The sequence below is a fragment of the Strix aluco genome, chromosome 3 (genome assembly GCF_031877795.1).
Source record: "Strix aluco isolate bStrAlu1 chromosome 3, bStrAlu1.hap1, whole genome shotgun sequence".
Classification (NCBI taxonomy): Eukaryota; Metazoa; Chordata; class Aves; order Strigiformes; family Strigidae; genus Strix; species Strix aluco.
Genome location: NC_133933.1, coordinates 9697620 through 9716135, shown reverse-complemented (window position 1 = coordinate 9716135; position 18516 = coordinate 9697620). Strand labels below are relative to the sequence as shown.

At 43.5% G+C, this 18516-nt stretch overlaps 1 protein-coding gene across 1 annotated transcript in view; it reads left to right on the top strand.

The window, feature by feature from the left end:
- SLC1A4 (solute carrier family 1 member 4) overlaps positions 1-18516 on the top strand; it is a 44808-nt gene that overhangs the window by 20675 nt on the left and 5617 nt on the right. The window contains exons 5-10 of the mRNA XM_074817284.1: positions 1280-1513; positions 2619-2813; positions 4263-4397; positions 7080-7428; positions 8955-9141; positions 17693-17824. Of these exons, the coding sequence (XP_074673385.1) occupies positions 1280-1513; positions 2619-2813; positions 4263-4397; positions 7080-7314 (799 nt within the window). The 3' untranslated portion in view covers positions 7315-7428; positions 8955-9141; positions 17693-17824. The remainder of the gene's footprint in view (positions 1-1279; positions 1514-2618; positions 2814-4262; positions 4398-7079; positions 7429-8954; positions 9142-17692; positions 17825-18516) is intronic.

The following is an 18516-nucleotide window of genomic DNA, read 5'->3' as shown; positions in this document are numbered from 1 at the left end:
GAGGCAGGCTAGGAAGGAGTGAGTGATCTGGGCAATCTTAAGGCTTGCTCACCTTTCCAAACTTTTGCATGCTTAACCAAACCTTCCGAAGTTTGTCCTGACTCCACTGATCAGCTTTTCTGAACGTGGGCATTGGATTGGAGGGGAGAGTGGGAGAAAAAACCTTCTTTATTCCTGAGATGTACAGGCAGATCTTTTGTAGTCACATGTTGTGCCTGATGCAGGGTTTTGAAGAGCTGGGTGACCCTTTAGTATTTCTTAGTCTTAGAAGCAGAAATGGATGGAGCATGGACAGCATCAGCAGGGATACTCAGACACAGACATCCCAAGTAGACATTTGGAGGAACTGACCCTGCGCCTGAAGTGATTCGTGCAGTTCATTTAGTAGCCGTTGTGCTGTAGGTGCAAGGGCAATTCTGCCTTTTCAGGGCTTCTGCCAGCTGTGCTACTGGGACCAGAGGTGTGGCTGTGGCCTGCAGGTGGCCCTTCCCCTGGAGCAGCTCCAGGTGTTCCTGACAAAGGAAACCTCAAACAAACGCTGACGTCCTAAGACGTGGCATGTTTCTAGATAGGAGGCATGGGAATGTACGTGTACGTGGCTGTTGGCTTGAGGGAAGCTCTGGAAGCCTGATCGTTTAACTTAAGTCTTTCGCAGACAAATAGCAGAATTAATTGCTTTCTTTGGCACATGCATCAGCTGCCTTTAGCTGAGCTTTCTGCTATGGGCATAGCTTTTTCTTTCCTACACTGAATATGTTGGCACCCAGTATGTCTACCATTTTAATGACCCAACTTCATACTTCTGCTGGTAGTCACCACATGTGTGAGATCCTGCTCTTCCACCCCTTCCTCTGCTCCAGTGACATGATGCTGCTCCTTTTTCTTTCCTACCATCTGTCATCCTTCAGCAGTGACTTTAGTTTTAGGTCTTTGCCTGCCTTCCTCCCTGATGGACTAAAACTCCACACCGGTGTCTTGTCCTGATAGTTTCTGCCAGCATTTCTGCTTCCCGCTTGGCTTCTCTTCGGCACTCTCCTAGCTGCCTCTTTGAGGGACTAGGTGGACAGAGCTTTTTCAGTTTGACTGCTTCCCTGCCACCAAGCAAGAGTGTTAGAGAGGCCTTCCAGATTTGCTTAACATGAGTGTGTGGTGAATAAGGCGCTACCCTTCAGAAGGAGCAGCATATTCTTTAGAAGAATGTTATGTCCAGAACAGAAAATGGCATATTTTTCAAGGCTTTTTGTTTGTACTTAATGACAGGCAACATCTCTTTACGCAGGTATGTACCTATTGGCATTATGTTCCTTGTTGGGAGCAAGATTGTGGAAATGGAAGATATTGTGCTTCTGGTGACCAGCCTGGGAAAATACATCTTCGCCTCTATTCTGGGCCACTTCATCCATGGAGGAATCATTCTGCCGCTTATTTATTTTGCATCCACACGTCAAAATCCGTATCGTTTTCTCTTAGGACTTATCACACCACTTGCCACTGCTTTTGCCACTTGCTCCAGGTGGGTTTCTGTGCTTCTTTTGGGATTACAGCCTGGTTATGTTTGTTGCTGTAAACTGGTTATACCCCTACACCAAACTGTGTTGAGTTTTAGGTGTGAATATTGTTCCTGAGATTGCAAAAAGAGACTTCTGAGCGTAGAGAGTCTCACTGCTGTCAGCAGCCTGCCACACAGCACATACTGATAATTAGCTGTTGAAAACAGTTCCTCAAAATATTGGGACTGTAGAATGATGCCAAGCTGGAAATTTTTTGGACATAAGGTGAAAGTATTTACCTTAAAAAGATCCTGCCAGCTGTCCTTTCAATTTTAAGTAAAGTGATGGTCAATGGTGAGGGACTTTGTCCTGAGAAGTTTAATTCTCCAAGTTCAGAAGGATCTGGAACAAGTTTAGATTAATTTTGCAGGAGCAAAGCAGACTTATTAGCTAGTGTAAAGGGACTTAACATTATTGATTTCAAAGATCTGGCCTGATCAGCTTATATTTGTCATAACCAAGCTATCAAGCATGTAATTTACACTTTTCTCAAGGGACAAACACCTGATCAAATATCATAACTATATAAAATTATTTCAGGTCATCTCCAGAAGTAGATGCATATCTGTCACAGGAGCTGAAGTACCTGAAGTAGGGGAGGGTTTATGAATAAAACCATATAATTTATAATGCAATAAATAAATCCAATGGTAATTTAAATTTTTTTTTAATTTGTTCATTTGAGAAGGTACTAGTACAACATTAACAAGAGATTGCTGTTGCATCTGTTGTGTTTGTATTGGCATCTATTGGTGTATTTTTGTGATTTGATCATTCCACATCCCTGTTAGGCTGCATACTGTGTTAAGTCATAAGTTCTTGCTTCTGGGAGATGAGAGTCCGTATCAACTATTTCTGGATGGAAGCAGATTATTAAATACCGCTGCTCAAGACCAACAAGGAGGGTCTTTCATTGCTATTATGACAGAGAGGAACTATAAAATGGCATTGTTGTCTTGACAGTCCTGCCTGCGGCATGTTAGAAACCTGAAAGCCATGAGAGAGTGACTTTCCATTCAGTGCACCCTGATGCTTTGTGTTTGATTTTTCCCTATTCTCTGTTTCTAGCTCAGCCACTCTCCCGTCGATGATCAAGTGTATTGAGGAGAACAATGGAGTCGACAAGAGGATCAGCAGGTTTATCCTTCCTATCGGGGCGACTGTAAACATGGATGGAGCTGCTATTTTTCAGTGCATGGCAGCTGTGTTTATTGCTCAGCTGAACAATGTCGACCTCAACCCTGGGCAAATCTTCACAATTCTGTAAGTTGCTTGCTATTACAACCACATCCTTCTGGCCCCCAGACACATTCAAGCCTGTGGTCTCTCTGTTAATAGCTAGCAGTTTGCATTCCACATCTCTGACCTAAAGCTTGCAAACTGCTATGAAACATAATTATAGGGTGATTAAACGATTGAGTCTTTCAAGCTTTATAAGATTTGCCAGAATCTCGATTTAATGAAAGGTGGAACCTGGGAGGGGTAATTGAATTTTGAAACAGACTTTGAGCTGTTTAAAGCTGTTTCTCACATGAAATTCCTTTCCCTCCTTAAGCATCTCACTCCTCCACCCTCCACTTGCCATTAAGCTGGGTAATTGAGGCATGCTGCTCTACCCAGAAAGCTACCCCTGATTCCCCCTCTTGATGTCTTAGAAAATCCTCCTGCCAGCTTCTCAGTTCCTCAGTATCAATTTCATACTAAATACTCTGCTTCTGCTTACCTCTGCCGTTCCTACCATCGCATCGCTGGCTTCCCAGGTCAGACCCATTATCGTTCCCCTCCACTATCCCCTCCACCAGCTCAGTCGTGCCTCCTTCTCTAGGACTCTCTCCCCTCCATGCCTGGAATATCCTCCCACGTCCCATATCCCATGAAGGGTCATTCTCTCCATTTCCCTCCTCAAAATCCCTTAAGTGAGTAGCCTACAAGGAGCTCTAACCCCTCACTGTGCTGAGAAGCCATAGCTGTATCCATCAGATGACTCCTAGGGCCGGTTCCTGGGATTTTTTTACTGTCCCTGGCCAGGTTTTATTTCCTTATTGCATTTCCCAGTATATCATTTGTCTATTTAAGGCAGAGCTGGAGGATTATTTTCTTTGTGGATGGCCAAATTAGCCTTTCAGGTACTCTTAGTGAATCAGGTGTTAACACGGGCCTGAGGATTATGCAGTGATAGCCCAAGGAAAACTCAGTTGTAGACATGTGCAAACGAAAAGGTGCGTGGTCCATGTCTATAGCACATGCACCGCAGTTTTCCAGCTCCTGATTTAGGGTCTGTGTTTGAATGCAAATGAGACACAGAGAAGGGATGGTACCTTGCATGGCAAAGGTTTACCTTTATACAGTTGGGGCCAGAAGATGTAATGTACTCAGAATATTTGAACTAATACATGACTTGGAAATGGAAATATGAGTAAGGCAGCAGGATATAGTTGTGTTGGTTGTTTTTTCTTCTGAAAAGGCAATCGTGGTGTTAAACAGAGAGCCATTGCCTTGGTAGCTGCTGTGGATGCCTGCTGAGCAGCTGTGCTCTGTACCCATTACTCTGCCTCAGCAGGCTGGAAAGTGTTTTCCTGGGAAGCAAATGATCTGTGTGTCCCATGCTGTAGAGTTTGTTTACAGTTCCCATAGTGGGGAAACGTGTGACGTAAGCGTAGGAGAGGAGCGCCACAGAGCTCCTGCTAACCGGGTACGCAAATTGATTTGCAGCGTGACGGCTACCGCATCCAGCGTGGGTGCAGCCGGGGTCCCAGCCGGAGGAGTCCTCACCATCGCTATCATCCTGGAGGCCATTGGACTTCCGACCAACGATCTCTCCTTGATATTAGCAGTGGACTGGATTGTGTAAGTACTTTAGGCCCCGTGTACCTGCTGTTGCATGGTATGTAGCGTGTTCAGCTGGAAACACGGGGCAGGGTAGTCAAAGTAGCGTGGTATAAAATAAAACCCTACAAGATATGGCTGCCTACAGGACAGGTAACTCTTGATAGATAATAGCAAAGGTCTTCTCAATTAAAGCAGTTAGTATGCTAAAATCCCTCTTCAACTTTTTTACTCAGCCTTTATTGAAACATATTTCTTCCTGGTTTCAATTCCCTTTAGAAAGATTTATGTTAAAAGTTTGTTCAGAAGATGTTGATATTGCTGGAAATTAGTTGGACACTAGGAGGGAAGGGGGAGAAAGGAAATTGAGTCTCAGTAGTGGTGGAAAGCTTTCTTGGTCACATGTGGGAAGCAGTCTCCATCAGAAGCTGTTGTCAGCTATTGTTTGAACTATTTTTATAGTTCAGGACTGGTCAAAGCACCAACACAAACGTCATGGAGAGGTGCTGTCCATTGGCAGGGCAGGGACAGAGAGGATTTGTGGCACTCATCACGGCTCTGGGCAGTGTCACAGCTGGAGGAACATGCTGCTGGGAATCACAAGTTTAGTACACAGTATTACCACCTTTCATTTCCATTTTCTGGGAAAGAGATAAGAAGTCAGACCTTTGCTCAGCTTCTCTTCTTTTGAAGAGATTATCTCCTTGCCCAGCTCTGTTTGGAAGAGCTTGTCTCACCACTTAACATAGTAATGTCCTTGCTAAGGCCTAAATTTACCTTCTGTACCACCTAGATTAAGGAAAGCCTAAAAAATTTGGTTTGCTTTAAGTATTGGGGACCCAGCTACAAGTGCATAACTGGAAATGCCATGTGGAGGTGATTTCTTACAGCTTAGATGAGCCCTGTGGAAAAGGGTTTCTCCACTTTTCGTCGAACAAGCCTGGCTGGCTGCTGTTCTTCAAATACTAAAAAATCAAACTGGAAGGACTTCTCTGAGCACTCATGAATTACAGCATGCTTAGAGTTTAAATGCTAGTGAAGTAAGCATGATCTGATAATTTAAAAGTGTAATCTGCTTTCAAGCCATCTGGTTGAAGTTGTGTAGCGGGTTGAAATAAGTGGTCAGTATGGGTCAATCGATCTGAGCCTATTGGGGTTTTTTTCTGGTTGGTGGGTTTCTGGGCAGTTCCTGATGTAGACTGTAGATAATCCCTCTGCATTGCTTTTTGGAAACACCAGCCTCTCTGTATAGATGGCGTACTTCCACAGCAGATGTGGAAATTAGGATGCCTGAGGACACTCTTGAATTCCAGAGGCTGGGGAAGGCGGCAGCTGTATTACCTCCTTCCCTTCCCACACCACACGTGTCTGTGGAGCATAATCATATTCCTACAGCTTCATTAGGGCCATCGAACTCTTTCTTGCTGTCACCTCTTGGGGATCAACCACCTCCAAAGGACAGGAGAGACAGGCAAAGCAGTAGTTAGCCCTTTGTATCCAATCTTCCTAAGGGATTAAAGTAGTGGCTGTGTGTTCCACAAGCTGTACTTGCAAGTGCTTGGAGGCAAGAGGGAAAAGCTTGCCCTTCCTTTCACTCTGGGCTGTCTTCAGCCTGTGTCGTGCTGGCTGCCTTCGTTTCAAAATATGTAGCATCCCTCTGTGGTCAACACTGTTGTTGTAGTCAAGGAACTCAGCCTTGTGGTAACAAAAGGGGGAAGGAGGGAGGGAGGAGTCCTGTGTCCTGTTTTCGCAGAATCACAGAATCATTCAGGTTGGAAAAGACCCTTTGGATCATCGAGTCCAACCATCAGCCCTACTCTACAAGTTCTCCCCTACATGATATCCCCCAACATCTCATCTAAATGACCCTTAAACACACCCAGGGATGGTGACTCCATCCCCTCCCTGGACAGCCTATTCCACTGTCTGACCACTCTTTCTGTGAAAAACTTTTTCCTAATGTCCAGTCTAAACCTCCCCTGTTGCAGTTTAAATTTTAATTTAAAATTTTAATTTAAAAGTTTAATTTTAATGCCATTTAATTACCAGAGAGGACCACAGTTACAAGTTGAGAACATGTTGAAGTTAGGCTGCAGAATGACTAACAGAAGTCTCAAAAGGCACGTGAAGAGGTTGTTTTTTATGACCCATAAACCTCCTCCATTAGACCCTGTGACAGTTTTGTGTTGTAGGACCAAAGATTAGGATAGGTGCTGCTAGCGAGAGAACCAGAGAACACAGTCATTCTTCCTGCTTTTGGAAGGGTCCCTTAAGTAGGTGTTAAGTCAAGGTATGAGTCTCTGTAGTTAAAAAAGAGCTGAGAGCTCTGAGTCACCTTCTGGATAAGCCCAAATTAAGATGCTGCTCTGAACTCGCATTTGAAAAATGTTGGCCTGGGGAAGGGGAAGAGGAAGGAGGTGGGCTGGGAAAAGAAAGAGGCCTGAGAAAGAGTAGTACAATTGCTGCAACCCACCAGAACCAGTTGATAGTAACAGTTGTGCCGACCTTAAACCAGCTCCAGTGCACATTTTTACCTCTGAAATGGTGATGATACTTCTGTGAAAAATACCTATGGTAACAACATCTTCCTTGTCTAGCTCCACTGATGTTAGTGGATCAACAGGGGCGAATCAGCTCCCCTTATTGTGTTGTAACTCTTTTAAGCTAAAAGCCTGCTGCTTTGTTTTTTGTTTCTGATCTTAGGGATCGAACCACCACAGTTGTGAATGTGGAAGGGGATGCCCTAGGAGCGGGCATCCTTAATTATCTGAATGAAAAAGAAAAGAAAGACAAAGAGCAGGAGCTAAAGGAAGTCAACGTAGAAGCAGTTGCTAACAGCAAGTCTGAAGAGGAAACATCGCCTTTGGTAACCCACAAAAACCAAGTCTCCAACACAACCAGTACAGCAGACCCTGAATCCAAGGAATCAGTATTGTGAACTAGAGGCCGTTCGTCAACACGCGTCCTAGAGGTGGACCAGGGACTTGTTAACGCACGTAGACATTTGCAGTGCTAGCAAGGGCTGGATGGCTCTTGAAAGTTTTCAGTTCTGGTCTGTTTTGAAATACGCTGGCCTGGGGAAGGGGAGGGAGGTGGGGTGGGCAGAGAAGGGGTGTTGAGAAAGAACACTTGCTTTATAATAGTATTTTGATAACTCATATGTATACATGTATATTTGTTGCACGGGCACACACATATACATGTATGTGAAAACAATGCCATTGAGACTTCTGGTTTAACAAGACTTCTGTTAGTAAAGGCTCGTATGGGTTGGAGGTGGGGAAACAGACAAACCCAGTATGTGCTTATTGTAGGGAAAAATTAGTAAGCTTATTGTGCTGCTGTTCGAATGGAGATGCAGTCTAGAAACTCCAGAGTGGGTGAAAATGTTGCTTAAATTTAGTTTCTGTCCTGGAAACACTTACTGACCATTACAGACACGATACGAAGCAACATTTTTCTCCCACTCCCCTTTCTGTCCTGTTCTCTGATCCCTTAAAAAGGTCAAATATACCCTGAAAACTAGCTTTTTTTAAAAAAAAAACTTTTTTGTTTCATATCTGAATTAATAGCTTATAGGGATCCCACCCTTGTTCCATTCCCCCACTGCAATGCAGCTCGTAGCAGCTTTCCTGCCTTTTGGTGAGTAACTCCCAAACTTTGGGACCAAACATAGGAGATCTTTGTGCAGATCAAGGACCAGTTTTCTCCTTTCCTCTAACCAATCTGTTAAGGAAAAAATCCAGAGGAAACACAAATTTTGTTAAAGTAATCCCTCTGGGGCTGAAAAAAATGTAGTCTGTTCCAGCATAAATATATCTGAAGGAGGCTTGCCTGTGACAATATCAAGAAATCAAGAAGTCAGTTTGCTTCATGAAAACACGTGTGCTCCTTTGCTAGCACGCCATGTCCTGCTCATGTTTATTTAATGGGTCAGTCCAAACAAGTTAAGTCATATCCCTCTTCCAGCAAAATTGAACAGGGGAGGAGAAAATCAGAACACACATCGTGTGGGAACTGACAACAGGCAAGTCTGAGTGTTGGCTTGAAAGGGAAAGAGAAGAGGTGAGTTTATAACCCTGTGTAGTTCAGTGGTTTCTGTATGTTGGGACAGCTGCGTACCTGTTCCTGTGAGGAGTTTGGTCCTGATGTAAATGTCCTTCAGGCAGCAGCTTACATTTAGTAACTCTGGGTGGTGCTGGGCCAGGGTACTGCTTAGTGGCAGATGGTAACCTTTGCTTGAGGCTGAGCCAAATGCTTCTGGATTCTGACTCCACCTTTTTTCCCTTTACAACATACTTCCTGGATTTGCACCCCAAACCTGAACAAAGTCCGGCAAACTCATTGCAAAGATCCTGTTGATTTAGCTTGGCTTTTTGGACAGCAAATAATTACAAAATTATGGCTGCGCATATGCCAAGATTTGCCTGGACTTGTGACGCTTTCCCTTGGCTACTTTAGCAAGATGATTGCATATGGTCAGTCTCCACACTGTTAATTCAGCAATATATATTTACACTTAGCTTTGATATAAAGTAATGCTAAGTCTCCCTTTTTCTTTCTCCTCTCTTGCTTCAGAGGAAGCTATCTTGGAAAGATACCCAGTTGCTGATGTTTATGTTCACGGCACTAGGAAGAGGCAGCTCCAGTTTCATAGCAGCAGCAGCAACCTTCATTTGCAAAGCATCCATCCTGGTAAAGGGACACGTGACTTTTGCAAAAAGACTCTCAGAATGAGATGTGGCTACCTCTGAGGGAAAACACAGTGAGTGCGTCATCACTGGCTGTTTAATCGTGTGCAGCAGGGCTATGCAAACAATCAAAGTAGGAAAGGATTAGTCAGCCCCCTGAGAAATTGCAGGTGAAGTTTCTTTTTAACCAGTTTATTTATAACCATGTCCACAAAATTTGGTCATTCCTTGGCTCATCTTCAAAATGGAAGGAGACAAACACAATTCTCTGGGGACATCCTTTGCCCAGTATTTATTATTCTATTTTTAGCAGATCAAGACCCACAGAAACTTTGCGTTTCCTCCCATTAGAATCATCCCAACTCCTTTCAACTCAGGAAACCAAAAGCGCACTTTGTAGCTGACAATGAAAGTCAACAAATACGAGGTGTTTTGAAAAATGTTGGAGGTTTGAAAAAATGGTTCTCAACAAAACTTTTTTTTCTTTAACAAGTCTTAAGTATTTCTTTGAAAAAATCTGAATGCACCAGAACCCCAAATACTTTGATTTTAAAGCAGTATATGATTGTTTCAAGGAAGCTGAAAACCATGACTGTTCCCTGTGGGCTTGTTTCTGTAGCTGCATTTTATCCCCCATCAGACATTTAGCTCCTCTGATACTCTCCCTCTCTCCCTCTCCATGACACATTTCAGACTAGAACATTTCTCAATTTTTATTTTTTTCACCCAAAGCTGTTGCCCACAAGTAAAAGTACTCACCTGGGCAAGTCCAAAGGCTGGGCTTCCTCGCAGGCAGCACCTTGCCATTGCTGTATTGATCTTTCTTCCCTCTGTTGCTGCAGCTTGATTGTGCCTCATCCTTGTACCAGTGTGTGTCTGTGGCATATTCCTTCTGACAGTAGGTCCCAGGAAATGGTAAATTAAAGCCAATACCTCAGAGTCATCTTAGTATTTTCCAGTAGCAATGCAGAAGCTCAGAGTCTTTGCTGAAGAATGCCTCTCCTAGTGCCCACTAGTGGATTGCCACGTTTTGTATCCACGTGAATGTCTAGTTCCATGTAAAGCTTGTTAGAGCAGCCAGATTTAAGGAGGTCAAATCATTCTCATGGCAGGAATTGAACCAAGGAAATCTAACACTCCTTCTCCTGGAAACAGGTGCCATAGGGTTTATATGAACTATGAGTATTTGGGTCTTAACCTGCCAGTAATCTGTAATCTTACAGAAGCCCTACTTTAGACTTACAAAGGTGCCAGTTCTTTTGTTGTTTGTGCACAGCAAGAGGAATCCCAGAGTTTTCCATGGAAGCAGGAACACTGGGTAACTACTGCTTGTCAGAACATCTTCTCGGTCTTTTCTGTATCATCTGTGTCAGAAATTACATTTCTTGTTTTCCTGTGATGTTCCCGTTCCTTGTGATGGCCATGCCGCATCTTCTAGGGCTCTCCACCTGGCTTCAGATTTTTTTTCTTAAGGTACAAATGTAAAAGATCCAATATTACACTGGGACTGTAAAAAATTTGACACGTTCCAACAACTGCCCTTGTAACAACATGAATCCTGATTGAAAGCCTGATGAGATAGAAGACTTGCCATTTCTTTGAAGTGGTCAAGGTCTTCAGGTAAGGCCACTGGGAGAAAAATGAAAGGACTGTTGAAGAATGTGCAGTTTAGATGCTGTCCTTGATCTGCAGTGCAATGTGTTACACTGGGAGCTGCCTATTTCAGGTCCCCGTGCAGCCTCACTCCAAGAGGCTACGAGCTGAGAAGGTGCTCAGCAGCAGTGCAGGTGCAGCCAGTAGTACCTGCTCTGCTCTCACCCAGGCTCTCCACAAATCTGGTGTTGGTGTGGTACTTAACTCCAATATCTCTTGACTGGACCTATGTTTATGTTCTCCCAACATGACTGTAAATTGGAAACCTTTAGTCAGTTGCTTTTTCTTTCAAGAGGAAATAAATTCCATCTAGAAAACATAATTTTTCTTTTCGGTTTTAGTCTTTTTTTTTTTTTTTTTTTTTTTTTTGGAAGGTACAAATTCTCTCCTTAGGAACGCAGGCTACAAACAGCTCGTGTCCTACCCTCTGGTACAGCGATTGCTTTTTGGGAGAAAGATACGGAAATATGGAAGAGAAGAGTCTGCAAGCCTTTGGCATATGCAATCCCATTTTGTCTCTGATGCTATTTATTCTTCCACTTTTACCTTCTCTTTTCAGTGAAGTTTCTTTGCCTGTTTTGGATCATCTTTTATTTCTTCTTTTCCAGAATTGACTTTCCACCCCATGCTTTATCCATCACTGCCTGATCTCATCCCATTTTCTGGAATGCCCCATGCTGGTTTTATATATCAGTGACTCAGGTATAAATGGGAGAATGAACAAAGTTTTGAGGGTTCCAGCTGGTCCTTGGGAGAGTAGTTTGCATTCTGCTTTGCTCCTGTCCTTAACTCACCAGAGGTTTGTGAGACTTAAGAAGTTATAGAATTGCTCTGAGAGTGCGGAGCAGTATCTGTCTCTCATCCTGAGAAAGGTGCTTGTTCTGTGCTGTGAGATGTGGCTGTGGATGCCTGAAAAGCTGTCGTGAGTGATGGGGGGTGCCCGCACTTGGCTGCTATTAGGATATTTCCAGTAAAGACCCATTATTCCCAGGAACTGAGCTTTCGCTGAGTGATAGCTGGTGTGTTGGTAATTGCACGACAAGACTCGGTAATCTTTAAACCCTTCTGGGGATGTCTTTTGCAATCAGGATGGCTTTTGTGTTGAGAACAGACTAGGACCAAATCTGGGGCTTCCCCTGCAGGGATGTCACAAACAGGACTGTGTCCTTTGGACATAACAGAAATGTGGAGCCAGCCAAAGTACCAAATCGTTTGGTGAAACAACCTCTGTTTTGTCTTTTCTGGGCAGCCCTGTTACTGCCTGAAGAGGCAATGCCCTGAGCTGGAAGTGGCGAGAGGTTGGGGGGACAGTGTGAAGGGCGCAGGAAGGTTTCATCTGTGCTTGCTCTGTTCCTATACACTTCCCTGGACATTTGCTGTGGCCAGTGCCAGAGGTGGACATGAGCCAGTGTCACCATTCTTAGACTCATTCTCCTGGGGTTCCTCCATATTTTACAGCAGGAATAATGAAAACTGAGGCATTTAGGCTGTTCCTCTTTCAGTCAAATCAAAGGCCTTGGTATCTTTTTGACTGACCACCCTGCCATATGTTGTCAGTTGTGTCCTTGAGAGGTTGCAAAAGGTACAAAACCAGCACCTCTTTTTGCAAAAATTTGCAGGTCAACAGTCAGGGCTGAATCTTCACTCTGGTCCTGTGCTAGCCAAGCACATTTCTGCAGCCACTGGAAAGCATCGCCCTGATGGAAATCACCATTTTTAATCCTGACCCTCCCACAGGCAGTGAGCAATGGGCCTCAGGTAGGAAGTCAAAAGTCCAAAAGACAAACTCTCACTGAAGGAAAAATGTCACATCTTCATTGATTTTAACTGGGCCATGGCAGTTCATAATCACTCACAGACCTGCCTGTAGTGACTGATCCTGTGACTGATGAACAGCACAGAATTAGGCAGGTCACATAAATCCTCTGCCTGTGCTTCCTTTTCTGTAAATTAAGTTTACAGATACTTACCTGTCTCTCACAGGCAGTAGTGTGGAGGATAGTGAGTTGCAGTGTGTGGAAAGCAGTCTGAGGACACAGAGCACTAAATCTTAAATAAGAATGAACTTTTCAAAAATCTGAAAGGAATCAAATGAAGTATGCATCATGAAGTCAGAGTTGCATTGTGCTAGAGTATGAACGGCTGTGTGATGGAAATCCAGTGATCCAGTGTCTGCATTTGCTGGGCTAATTCAGGGGAAGTGGGGGAGCTGGTGTCGGTGTGAGTTGCACTTCAAAAAGTGGATGTGATGTAATCAAGGGGAGCACAGTGCCCTGTCACATCTGTCTCCTTCCATCTCCATCCACCTGGCATGCCATGAAAGCTTAGGTTCAGGTGAATGAACAGATCTCACTGTGGATTCAACATCTAAATTAGGAGTCTTGACAGCTTGGTTTCTGTCTAGTTTCAATGGAAGAAAGAGCTTTTCAACTAAGAGAACAAGTTGTCTTGTTGACAGTATGGGTGAGAAAAGTGGAGAAAAAGGAAGAGCGGGAGGGTTGCAGGGGGAGCGTCACAGAAGACAGGGTAAGCAAGTGGATATAAAGAAGCTAAGACCTGAAGGAAGCATCTTTTCCTTGGTGTTTTGATACAGATAGCATCAAAAAGACTGCAGGCATTTGTCCGGCCTGTAGTAGAGATGATGCAAATCTCTGCCTGCTGACTGGCCAGGATTTGCAGGGAGAGGTGCTGCGAGTGCTGATGTTTCTGAAGCACATCATCACTGAGCAACAGCGCAGCGTGCAGCGTGCCAGCACGGAGCTCTGATAAGCTGCTTCTGGCTGCTAGCCATGACCACAGAGAAATAACGGTACAGTTCTGGATCAGGGATTGACCCACATTCCTCCTTGCAGGATAACTAGGATAAATACTCCTCAGATAAATGCATGATAGCCATTATTCTCCAAGGACAAAGAAGACCTTGTTATCTGTGCGAGCATTTTGATGAAAGCCATGTTCACTTGCTGCTTCAGTTTCAGGGAGGAGGGAAAAGGGTATGACAAATGATTTGAAACTTTTTCCAGACATTGGGCAACATGTTGAGACAGTTGCCACTGAATAGTTTAAGTGTGATGAGAAGTGATCAAGAGCTTTATTTGGCTCCCGTAGCTCTCTGTCTTCACATCCGAGCACTGGCTTGGGAAGTTAATGTTAACACGGTATTCATTCTCCGCATGGGGTCTTTACAGACATTTGTGACCAGCAGGCACCATTTCACAGCTGCAGAAGTGAATGCATGTAGAAAAAGGTGAAAGAGCGCTTTCTTGAGTCATGTGAAGAGTTCTCAAGCAGACTACAAGCAGATCTCGAATCCTGAAGCAAAGTTCATTGCTAGCTAACAACTATCACCTCCCTAAAGAACATCTGGGGGTTTATAAATATATTTGAGTATTGATAGTAGAAATAGCCTATTAGTGCAGGATGATCACTTCTCTTTTTGGAGGAATGGAAGGGGAGAAGTGTAGACCTAGGAGAGTTATCCTCCCTCTAGGATGGACTTTTTAATAGAAAAGGAAAAAGAAAAATCTCTTTCATTCAAGAGTTCATGGTACAGTTACTTATCAAATTCTATCTCGGTGTCAGCAGATATCCTCAACAGCTGTGAAATCTCCTTTGGATTTAACCACTGATCTTGGTGCCAGCAGGAGGTGAGGACTGTGGACTTTCCAGCATGTCAGCTGCTCTTACTTGAAGTCCTGCTCAAGAAACATTTATATTTGTCTTTCCCAAGGCCACAGATGCTGTTTGCAAGACAAGCAGGCCTACTGACAGGAACCAACGTGAGGAAATGAATTTTGAGCCAACCCTATTGTAATGCAAAGTTAATGGTGTGGTTTTAAGCCACAGAGACCAAGAAATTTGGTATTAGATGTTCCTTAGGATAGCTTTGGCTTGCTCCTTCTGATAACAACACTGAGAAAGTAAATACCCTTCTTTTGCAAGCATGTATTTAGTAACTGAAGCTAAACTGCACATGGCATGTCGGTGCAACTTAAGTTAATTGCAGTTACATGTTGCAGAAAGAAATTACCAAGGGAAATCTTCTCTGAAGGAAACTGTTTACACATGCCTGAATCCCCCTGGATTACATTCCCACAGAAAGAATTGTGCTTAACCATAAAAAAATACTTAAAATATTAACTGGTTTGGATTGTAGCTTTTTTAAGAACCAGAAGGAATGCCACAAAATGGATGGGCCGGGGCCTTCACTGGTGTGAATTAGTGTAAGTTCCTGAGCTTTCAGTTGCCTGCAGACTTCTGATGGAGGTGATACCTCCTGAGCAGCATAGGGATTTGGTCTGGTCCTCTTAAGATGATCATGTTCAGTAAAGCAGTAGTAAAGAAACATTTCTAAAACTTGTTGGCTGTAACTAGAGGCATTTTACGTGCTCACAGTATTCTTATAAGATGGTGCCTCCCACAAGAAAAATGTGTTTTCTAGATGTTGATGCAGAAGCAAAGCTTCCTAATTTTTTGATCGGTCTTCCTTCTCTGTATCCTTCTTGCAGTGTCTTCTGTGGTCCTTGGAGTCTGCCCAGACCCCAGCAGGACCAGGCTCCTATAGTATATAGATGAAATTTAAAGATTTTTCTAGTCCCACGTGAAGACATACTGTCTCACATCCTGTTACGAGGGGATGAAGATGTAGCTTCAACTTTGGAGGAGGGGCTGGGCTGAAGAACACCCTACTTCATTAAGGCAATACCTTAATAATGACATTTTACACTTAATAAGTTAAGTCAAGTAATTTTGACCAAGCTAGCGCAGCCCTGGCTGCCTCCCTGCTCTGCCCCACAGTAGATGCTCTGTGACATTACTTCCCTGAAGACCAGTGTGGAGGTAATGTGTTTGCCATCCCTGAATATTCCAATCTTTTAAGAATATAGTGTTATTTAGACTTTCTTTGTTACTATCCTGGCTACACTTATGTAAGGTCATCCACAAAGCACGTGCTGTATGAGATGGAGACCATGTGTAGCACTACAGCTAGCTGAGCGTACCTCTGCTAATGGGAGGTGAACCTCTTCTTCCAAATTGCTTCTTGGTTATAGCAAACTGAGACTTGACTCACTCACGCTTTGTGAGGGTGAAGATTTTGATTAGATTTTAATTAATGCCTCTAGATTCAGGGACAGCAGGACCACACTGAAGACATGAGGAGTCTCCTTCTCCAGCAGAGGTATGTAATCTGCCTTATTATCCTTAAAGGTGCCTTGTCCTGGTTCCCTTCAGGACAAATTCCAAGTTGCTGTTTGGCTTTCAAATATAACTATGCACCAAAGGTGAGAGACTCCATTATCCCTGGAGACAGGAGGGAAAACGTGGTGTCCTGGTGTGGAACAGGGAAAGTGAGTTTCTTTTCTTTATCCTGTAAGCTCTCTGTCAGCAGTCCTGCCTCTGATGTGTGTATGCGTGTGTGTGCTTTTATTTCTACATGAACACAAATTGCTCTAATTAGGAGGGAGGATTCTTGTATTTTTATATGTTAAGCCATTCAATTAATTACTTTAATAAAATGACAGACAGATAAACTCTGAAATTCACTGCCATCTGCTCCAGTACAATCCAGTATCACTGATACAAAGATATCTGCCTTCAGATAAAACCTAGTGCTTAGAGTAACCACTCCATTGAGTAAGTACTTGTGCCATGTGGGTGTGTCGATCCTTGTGAACATCTGTAACGGTTCCTCTTTTAAAGCTATGGGTCTGATCCATGTGACTCTGTATCAGCCTTTTTATTATCTACCAAGAACAGATGTACGTGCACATATGCAAAAAAAGACCATATTGCTGTGTCTGGGGGTGTGTGACCCTGTGGTAGATATTACAGATGTTTATTGTGTAGTGCACCCTTCGGCGTAAAAACTCTCCCTGCCTGCCTGGGGAGAAAACAGTCCTGTGGCTCAGGTTGAGATGGTTTGTTGTATTAGGAGGGTGACACAATAGGATGCTCTCTTTTTCCCTTCTATCATGGAAATGTATATTTGTTCTCTCTTTGTGTAGCTTCTCAATCTGAAATAAAAATCACCCGGAATAGAATTCACGTTTCCATCTTTGTTTGGAGAAGACCTAGCCTTTTATCTGATCAGCTTTGCATAGTCAGCTGGGTGTCTTGCTGGACCAGGCTCTCGGGCTCTGTCACCCAAGCAAACTGTGCATCTCCTTTGGAAATACCCCTGAATGAGAATTGTGTAACTTGGTGTTAGGGTCCACTTTCCCAGACCGTGCCCTTTGCGTCACTGATTATTGGCGTATCACTCCATTTAACCCCTTCCCCTGGAGCCCAGGGCAAGCCTACGCAGAGTTGCATTTCTCCAAGCCCTCTGCACAGGTACTCGGCTCTAAAGGGGCTTTGGGAGAATCCAGATCAGTAGGTATTTTTTATTGATGTGTGCCATACTGGAGTAGAAGGGCTGACAGAGAGACCTGCTGCCAAGCAAACGGACTTTGTTCCCTGGAGGAGGATTGAGGAGTGGGAGAAATCATCTAGCAAATCCTTTGCAGTAGGCAACCGGGCTGGTAAATTCAGGGTAATTTTGCATTTGGCACACGCAGTCAGCCTGAGCAGCATGCTGGTTCCAGAATCAAGGACCTGGGTTTGCTATCAAAGTGGGTTTGACACAGCTTTTCCACTCATACATCCCCGCGGGGTAGATTTTATCCTGAGATGCACAATGCAGAACATCACATATCCTGAAACAAATCTACCGTGTAAGTGTAGTTTGGTTAGTTTCAAGCATTAAATTCTGGTCCCAGAACTAATAAACAAGGATGGAAAATTTGCAAGGATTGCAAGCACCAGAAGAAGTATAATTTGAAGTACCTGCCCATGTATGACTTACAAATTGTGACTGGTATTGTGGTTTGGTATGTGAATTTTATGAAACCATCAATGTAGAGGTTTCCAAAAAGCCTGTCTGACCCCATGGTTGTGTCTTTGCCTTCTTGCTTCCTATCTGAAGCCGAGAAGATACCTGGAGGAATGCTAGACCAGCAAGCTAACAGAGATGTCCTCTTGAACCTTAGCCTGTAGCCATTCAAACGTCAGCTTTAAATACAGAGATGGCTGCTGCCTAAAACAGGTTTTCTGAAATCATCTGAGGTAAGTGGTGGTTGTCAGAGCTGTGGTGCCTCGCCATCTGAAACACATGAAGCTTTGAGACCATGGAAAAATGTGGAATGATTGCTTGTCTTTAATGAGAACTGAGCTGAGTCTTAGACTGAGTCCCAGCTGACTCAAGCCAGACATTATTACAGCTTGTGAGGCATTATTACAGATAAAGTTTCTTCCAGTATTTCAACAAAGAGATAAAAGTTGGAAGAAGTTCTAATTAAAGTTCAGTAACTTCTGTTTTTCTACCACCATCGACCAATCTGGCCACATGCTTCCCAATTTCTTAATAATTTCATCTTTTTTTTAAGAGGAAGAGAGTTTTGGGGACAATGTTTCTTGCTTCTTCCTTCCAAAAAGCTCTAGGCAGGCGACACACATTTGTCTAGTTCACATGAAGAAAAGCAGTTAAAAATAAATTTATAACAAGAACTGCTGCTATTGTTGTAACTTAATATTTGCAAAGGAAATCCAATTATGGCCAAAGATCAGATTAGTCCTTTCCTTTTTTTTTAATCCCCAGTTTGTCTGATTAAGATAGATATAGTTATAGGGAAGTGCTTTGGGAATTAGTTAAACAGAAGACAACGCCATTTTGTTCTGCTGTGAAATGAATGGTTTGAGTTGAACAGGTTGTGTGGTACAGCTGTGCTAACAGGTCATCTTTAAAATACGTAGATTGA